The sequence below is a fragment of the Triturus cristatus genome, chromosome 8, assembly GCF_964204655.1.
Source record: "Triturus cristatus chromosome 8, aTriCri1.1, whole genome shotgun sequence".
In the NCBI taxonomy this organism is placed as follows: domain Eukaryota; kingdom Metazoa; phylum Chordata; class Amphibia; order Caudata; family Salamandridae; genus Triturus; species Triturus cristatus.
Window position 1 is genome coordinate 1,571,529,146 of NC_140591.1, and position 1,634 is coordinate 1,571,530,779.

A 1,634-nucleotide genomic window follows, 5' to 3' on the forward strand; every position below is an offset into this window, starting at 1 on the left:
ATCAATGTAAACTGTCCACCCGCCTTTGCAGAGCACAACCAACTGAAGGCTAGAAAATATCCATCATTGCCCTTCTTCTCTACTGATCTTTATGTGCCTAAGAGGTCCACCAGTTCCAGGACTAGCCTTAATATTATGCTTCTGTTTCTGTTAAGGGGTTAATGCATGCTTATGATGACCCTCTGGGACAAGTGTATATCTGTAATGTTTTAGGAACCTCTGCGGTCCATAACAACATCTTTATTTGATACCCTCTGTTTGCAGTACATCAAAGTTTGCAGCCACCTCAAAGAAGGGTTTTATGATAATCGTAGTGCTTGCCTCTTCACTCTGGATACATTTTATACATAGATTTACCCATTTTGTGGTAACATCACGCACACATACAACATGAGGAGTTTAACATTTTCCTGACACAAGACAAGTAGGAATTAACATGTGGTAGATCTGTTCTCGAATCTGTTTTGTGTTAATTCCAAAAACAATTGGATTTAGCAGAGGTGGAAGAACCACCATTAAGTTTGAGAAGAGGATATGAACATGGGCAGGAACGGTAGTACTAAACCTGTTTGCGATGACATTAAGGAAGATGGGGACATAGGCAATTGTGGTGAAGCAAAGGTGAGTACTGCAGGTACTGACAGCCTTCTTCCTGGACTCTTTCAGTGGTAGCTTGAAGATAGCCCTGACAATCATAATATATGAAATTACAATAGATATGAAATCAAAGCCTGCCACCAAGAGGAACCCCACTAAACCGTACAAAATGTTAATCGTGATATCAGCACAGGCCAATTTTGCTACTGTCAAATGTTCACAGTAAGTGTGCTCAATTATTCTGCTCCTGCAAAATGGTAATCTTAAAAAAAAGAATGGCACCGGTAGAGCTATTAATACGCTTTTTGAAATCACTGCCAATGCTATTTTGATTAAAATTTGGTTTGTTAGGATGGATGTGTATCTCAGAGGATTGCAAATTGCCATATATCTATCAAATGCCATTGCTACAAGAACTCCAGATGTCATAGCAACAAAAGAAATAACAAGGAACATTTGTATGAGACAGGCCTCAAAACTGATATCCCTTGAATTGAACAATAATAAGCAAAGCATTTTAGGAAGGATTGTGTTTGTTGCAGCCAGACCTGTCACCAACAACATAGAGAGTAATACATACATTGGGAGATGGAAGCTTGCATTTCTTTTTATAATGAAACAGGTAATGCTGTTAGCTATAAGAGTCATGGTATAAATGCAGCTGAAAGGAAATGCTATCCAGATTCTATATGCTTCCATTCCAGAAATCCCACGGAGGATAAATGTTAGAGTACTTACTGTTGCATTATTTAAAACCATATTTTTTACACAAATATATGGCCAAAGTCAGCATCCAAAGTAGTTGTATGAAAATTCAATTGAGGAAATCTGATCAATGGAATGATGATTACTCTAAAAAGCAATCATTGTTTAGTTATTTTAATTTCTTTGTTGTTCACAGTAAAAATTCTCACCACCTGAAAAAAAGAGACAGGACATTTCTAGTGAATGAACAGCGACATTAGACATTCATTTAAAAAAAACTATATTTTTTAATAATAATTATTTTTAATAATTGGGGAACCTTAATAAACTAT

At 36.4% G+C, this 1,634-nt stretch overlaps 1 protein-coding gene across 1 annotated transcript; it reads right to left on the bottom strand.

The window, feature by feature from the left end:
- Positions 1-399: 399 nt before the first annotated feature.
- LOC146806208 (olfactory receptor 52B2-like) lies at positions 400-1,356 on the bottom strand. Its single transcript, XM_085623895.1, has one exon. The coding sequence runs from the start codon at positions 1,354-1,356 to the stop codon at positions 400-402; it is 957 nt and encodes a 318-aa protein (XP_085480021.1).
- Between the last annotated feature and the right edge of the window lie 278 nt (positions 1,357-1,634).

What these genes read in the sequence shown, in the direction of transcription:
- LOC146806208 (XM_085623895.1), bottom strand. Translation starts at nt 1,356, where the DNA reads ATGGTTTTAAATAATGCAACAGTAAGTACTCTAACATTTATCCTCCGT.